Source organism: Aquarana catesbeiana, linkage group LG06, assembly GCF_042186555.1.
Source record: "Aquarana catesbeiana isolate 2022-GZ linkage group LG06, ASM4218655v1, whole genome shotgun sequence".
NCBI lineage: Eukaryota > Metazoa > Chordata > Amphibia > Anura > Ranidae > Aquarana > Aquarana catesbeiana.
The window spans coordinates 22323508-22330267 of NC_133329.1; the positions used below are offsets into that span (position 1 = coordinate 22323508).

Here is a 6760-nt window from a genome sequence, read left to right on the forward strand (position 1 = left end):
TGATTAAAAATAAGTTTTAGATTATGATTATTATATTATTAACTTATGTGTGCGCCGAAGATGTCAGGGGAAATGTTTGTATTATAAATATATACATGTGCTGCTACAGTAATACAATGATATTATGACCAACACATCACACATATTTTCTATTATAATTGCTTAATTACGTCTCCACAGCAGACCTGCTTCCATTGAACTGACTCTTCCCCATCTCTTTTGATACAAGGGTATCAGAGACAAAGTTTGGGAAGAGCCTGAAAAATGAAAATGTAATATTTTACAATCCTGCATTTCACAGGTTCTATTTTTTTCTTTTTCCTTTTTCTTCTCATAAAAATTATGCTTTGCTACTCATTAAAGACACATTATTTCCTAAACTGTGTTTAGATAGATAGATAGATAGATAGATAGATAGATAGATAGATAGATAGATAGATAGATAGATAGATAGATAGATAGATCAGTCAATAATCTTTGAAATTAGTTATTTAAATAATTATTTTTAAATATTTTATTTAGAACTGTATGGTTGATAAATAATGTGTATACTGTATAATATATTAGATATTTAGATTTACTTAGATCTTTTATTTGATTTGATTTTATTTTATTATAAAATTATGCTTTGCTACTCATTAAAGATACTTTGGGGGTTATTTACTAAAGGAAAATCCACTTTGCACTGAAAGTGCACTTTCAAGTGCAGTCGCTGTAGATCCGAGGGGGACATGCAAGGAAAATAAAAAACAGCATTTTAGCTTGCACATAATTGGATGATAAAATCAGCAGAGCTTCCCCTCATTTCAGAGCTACCCCTTAGATTTAGAGCGACTGCACTTCCAAGTGCACTTGCAGTGCAAAGTGGATTTGTCTTTCGTAAATAACCCCCTTTATTTCCTCAACTGTGTTTAGATAAATGAAGACAGTAGATAGATAGATAGACTGAAATAATAGAACATATTAATCGATAATATTTGAAATTAGTTTGTTTTTAATTAATTGTCATATGTCATATTGTCATGTAAATATTTAAATATGAAATGTATGATTGATAGAACAATATGCCCATGTTATATTAGATACTTAGATTTACTAAAACCTCTTCTCTTCTCTTCTCTTCTCTTCTCTTCTCTTCTCTTCTCTTCTCTTCTCTTCTCTTCTCTTCTCTTCTCTTCTCTTCTCTTCTCTTCTCTTCTCTTTTCTTCTCTTCATACTACTTTGAAATTAGTTATTTAAATAATTATTCATTTAAATATTTAAATACTGTACAAGCTGCATGATTGATAAAACAATATGTATATATCCGACTAGCTACTTATATACATAATAATACAGAGGGATTGCATTTCTATTGGTTACATCTTTGTGAAGGTACAAGGCATAGTTAACACTTTTACCTCTACAGCACATTTTAAGTGCAATTTAAGGTTCCTTAAAATCTATTGTAGATGATGATTTGGGAATTTTCCTGTAGGATCGTCTCACTTTCTGGCAGCTGTTGCAGTCACTTTAGCTCTGTGGTGTGAAATAAAAAATATAGTAAACTCCAGACTGATTTGGGGCTTGTGTCAATGAGCTTTGGGCTTCTGTTATGAGAACATGCAGTGTGTTTCTGGGTGTTTTCCACTTGCATTTAGCATTAGTTTGCGATGCTTCAGAGATCATTCAGAATTCATTGACAGGTGCATTTGCCAATAGTTCACCTCCTGCTGACCGACATTTCATCTCCTTCTAAACTTCATCCACCTGCTCCAAGCTCCTTTTGCATTTCATATTTGCTTTTATGGAAAGATAAGCAGCCCACTGACACGGGTTTTAATTGTCTTATATTTGCAATTAGCATATTCTAATACAATTTTTAACCTATTTGGGGTCCTGACCATACAGGATTCTGAACAATGACATGCAAATAACTATTTTATGTATAATGTTTTCAATTTTTCAGGAATAAACTGTCTTTTGCATGATGATCAACTACCTTACACTCTGATCCACATACCCTGCAGCAAGAGACATTTTATCTTTTCATGTTGCTGATAGTAACAAGAATCTGGCTTAATTTTTCTGCATACAATAGTGGTTATCATTTTTGGAATGTGTTAAAGAAATCCTTTATTGGATATTCAAGATTGACATAAATTAAGTTCCCTAATGAGTTGTAGAAGTGAATTGTAATTTATTTATTTGTATTTTCTTTTATTTACATTAACATTTTATTATTGCAATTTGTTTTTACTGATTTGTTATTAATATCTATGCATTTTTTTAATTTAAATTAGCATTTTGTTTAAAAATGTTGCAATGAGAAATAGGACAATATTTAATGAATTTATTCTCTTGGGCTTATCTGACCTTCCAGCTCTACAGCTCCCTCTCTTTATCTTCTTCCTTCTTGTCTACCTTTTGACATTAATCTGGAATTTTCTAATCATCACACTCATAGTCTTTGACACTCACCTCCATATACCTATGTATTTCTACCTTGGTAACCTTGCCAGTTTGGACCTCTGTTGTTCCTCAGTCACTGTTCCACGGATGTTATTAGACCTTTACACCAAGTGCAGACAGATTACTATGATAGCGTGCATAACACAAGTTTTCTCCTTCATATTCTTTGCCACTTCTGAGGTTTTACTGTTGGCTGCCATGTCCTATGATAGATATACTGCCATTTGTCAGCCATTACATTACACTCAAATCATGCCTTGGAAAGTGTGCATACAGTTGGCCTCCATTGTATGGTGTGTTGGTTTTGCTAACTCTTTAATCCACACACTTTTTGTCTTGAAGTTAACATTTTGTGAATTAAACTTTATAGAAAGTTTCTTCTGTGACCTTCCACAGTTGTTTCAGATCTCCTGCAGTGGTGCCTACATCAACATTCTGCTCATCTTTATCCTTGGTGTTTTCCTTGGAGTTGGGTCTTTGATACTGACCTTCCTTCCCTATGTTTCGATATTCAAAACAGTCCTGAAAATGCAAGTTAAGGGTAAACGGAGTAAAGTTTTCTCTACATGTACCTCTCACCTGACAGTGGTCTTCATATTTTATTTCTCTATTATGATAAATTATTTTCGGCCAAGTCCTAGTCATCATCTTGCTGGTGACAAAGTGGTGCCTGTCTTTTACACAGTGATTGTTCCTCTCCTCAATCCTCTCATTTACAGTCTGAGGAACGAAGATATCAGGACAGCATTTCACAATGTGTTTAGGAAGATTATTCCCGCTACAATAGAAAATTAATTTAAATGAAATCCTCATTTGTAGATAATAACACATTTTTGTTTGAAATTTATCTCTAGCCAAAGTTTTTTTTTTTTCCATCAGAAATTGTTCCAGCAGCTATAGTAGATTTGCCTGATGGTTTCCTAGAAGTTAAAATAATCTGGGAACCGATTAAAAGGAATAATTTACTTTACATAACTTGTTACAGGTATTCAGGGTGTAACTTGTTACTAAATCAGCAGTCCCCGCACCCCCTAAGCCACCATTGTGATGGCAGAAGGGGAATCTTCTCCCAACACCCACTGTCACAATTTAACTAGAGCACACCCCCCCCCCCCCCCCCAACACGTCACTCATTCACAGAGTTCTGTGAATGAGAAAAATACAACTAGTGTGGCTGAACCATTGCAGCTGTTGGCTTGTAATTCTCAATTATATGGGGGCACTAGTGAGTGCTCTAGTAGTTCATTAATTTACCCTGCATTCAGTAAATGCCTGCCCATATAAGTGGAAATGTCCTTTGCTCTATTGCGAGAAATAATGGAATGGTGACAACAAAATAGCAAAAATGATCTAACGTGAGAAATAGTGATGAACCTAATGTGATGATATCGAATATAGACTGCAGCAAAATCAAAAGTGTTCACATTACACTCTAATAACTGTGGAAATGAAGGGATCTTGCGCATCAAATCTATCACCTTATACTGTGAAAAGTGACTAATACATATAGTGTAAAAAAGAAGAACTATTACACCAAAATAAATAAATATGCAAATAACGTGATATTCGATGAATAACAAAATATAAGTTCATAAGTGACAAAGTGAATAAGCTGGGATCAAATATGTGGGAAAAATACGTAGATATTTATGTAGAAAGTCCCGGTCTTATCAGGCTCTCAGAACTCTCACCTTAAGAGGAGTAAATTCAGGCATCGATGGGTGTCTTTTGGATTGGTCAGAGACATCCCTCTCTGACCAATCCGGTTCCCCAGATGAAGTCACAAGCGGTGACGTAACGCGTAGGGCATGGCGGAGAGCAGACGTAAACCGGAAGTCACGTAAGGAGGTGCCTCAGATGCCGCTCCTTCTGTTTAATGCTATTTTAAAGTTTTTAAATGTAAGAGACCACTTTTTAGACATTAATAAAGCAGCTACATTCAATATACTACACAATTGGAGGCTTCTTTCTCTTTCCTCCCCCTTCTTCCATCCCACCGGGCTGGTGGAGCCTAGGTGGGAAATCTTTTCTAATAGGTATATCCTCACATAAATTGAGAAGACAATTCAGCCACCAACGGATGTCAAATCCAGATCACCATCACGCTATATCATACAGCGCTAACCAAAAGACACCCATCGATGCCTGAATTTACTCCTCTTAAGGTGAGAGTTCTGAGAGCCTGCCCATATAGCTACCCTGAGAGTCTACAGGAGCCTGACACTGCACCTACGATCTTCTGCAATACTACTTTACAGACTCCTAATAAAAAATAATAAATGGACATTTTTTACCCTGCAAAAGGCTTTGTATTTAATATATTTTTTAAGTGTGAATGGCCAGCTGGGACAGGTACCTGTATGGCCATTTAGAACGTTTGGCAGCGGCACAATCCCATGGTGGCTGTGTTCCTCAGACACAACACATAACAGATAAGGATGTGGGCTCTCTGATTGGCCTTCCCAATCATGTGATGGCTGTGTCCAATCACAGCCATCATTCAATGTAAACAGAGGCATGCGCCTCTGTATCGTCTCTCCTCCTGAGCTCGGTTCAGTGGGGGGGGATGCTGCAGCCTGACAGTAATCTCTGTGTAGCTGATGTTTAGCTGCACACAGATCACACAGACTGCAGCCATCCCACTCCAGTACACAAAGCACCATCTGTCCACAGTGCACATCAACATTTGTACTAGTGTCTCGTCAACATCTGTCACAGTATACAGTGCACATCAACATTTGTACTAGTGTCTCGTCAACATCTGTCACAGTATACAGTGCACATCAACATTTGTACTAGTGTCTCGTCAACATCTGTCACAGTGTACAGTGCACAAAAACATTTGGCACAGTGACAAATGATAAACATTTTAGGTAACAAGTGTAAATAGGGCAACCAAAGGGCAACCAAACTGATAAGAGGCATGGAGGAGCTCAGGTATGAGGAATGTTTAGAGGAACTGAATTTATTCTCTCTCTTGAGAAGAGGAGATTAGGGGGGATATGATATCCATGTATAAATATATAAGGGGGATATGATCACCATGTATAAATATATAAGGGGGGATATGATCACCATGTATAAATATATAAGGGGGGATATGATCACCATGTATAAATACATAAGGGGGGATATGATATCCATGTATAAATACATAAGGGGGGGATATGATATCCATGTATAAATACATAAGGGGGGGATATGATATCCATGTATAAATATATAAGGGGGGATATGATCACCATGTATAAATACATAAGGGGGGATATGATCACCATGTATAAATATATAAGGGGGGATATGATCACCATGTATAAATACATGGGGGGATATGATCTCCATGTATAAATACATAAGGGGGGATATGATCTCCATATATAAATACATAAGGAGGATATGATCACCATGTAAAAAATACATAAGCGGTCCATATAGTAAACTTGGTGTTGAGTTATTTACATAGTCATCACAGGTGACAAGGGGGCACTCTTTATGTCTGTAGGAAAAAAGATTAAATCTCCAAATACGGAAAGATTTCTTCACAGTAAGAGCTGTGAAAATGTGGAATAGGCTTGCTCTGGTTCTGTAACTAATATAATATAACTGAATGTTAACATTTATAGGTACAGTTGATACAGGGAATATCCTATTGCCTATCAGGGGATCAGGAAAGCATTGTTTACCCTGCTGGAGCAAATTGGTTCATGCTTTGCTGGGATTTTTGCCTTCCTCTGGAGCACCTATGGGTATAGGATTGTGTATATAAGATTATATATTTTTTCCTCTTTATTGGTTGAACTAGATGGACGATCGCACCACACATGTGAGGCATTGCCATAAATGTTGGAAACAAAATAACTTCCACTTGAATGAACTTGTAATAAAACTTTGTTACAGGGGTGACTCCGAATAGACTGTATCATATATATCATTTTTATTTTTCCCATAATTCAAATTCTGATCACAAATATTATGTGGTGATAACTATTTTCGTTTTGGCATTTGTGTTCATTACCCAAAGAACACCATCCCCACAGTAAAACATGGTGGTGGCAGCGTCATGCTGTGGGGATGTTTTTCAGCAGTCGGGACTGGGAAACTGGTCAGAGTTGAGGGAAAGATGGATGGTGCTAAATACAGGGATATTCTTGAGCAAAACCTTTAACACTCTATGTGTGTTTGAGGCTAGGACGGAGGTTCACCTTCCAGCAGGACAATGACCCCAAACACACTGCTAAAGCAACACTTGAGTGGTTTAAGGTGGAAACATGTAAATGTGTTGGAATGGCCGAGTCAAAGCCCAGACCTC

The 6760-nt window shown here is 36.7% G+C and overlaps 1 protein-coding gene across 1 annotated transcript; it reads left to right on the forward strand.

The window, feature by feature from the left end:
- The first annotated feature begins 2304 nt into the window (after positions 1-2304).
- On the forward strand, positions 2305-3246 carry LOC141147521 (olfactory receptor 5V1-like). Its single transcript, XM_073634755.1, has one exon. It carries the CDS (start codon positions 2305-2307, stop codon positions 3244-3246), a length of 942 nt encoding a protein of 313 aa, XP_073490856.1.
- The last annotated feature ends 3514 nt before the right edge of the window (positions 3247-6760 follow it).

Excerpts from the sequence above, each read along its gene's own strand:
- LOC141147521 (XM_073634755.1), top strand. The coding sequence starts at position 2,305 with ATGAGAAATAGGACAATATTTAATGAATTTATTCTCTTGGGCTTATCT.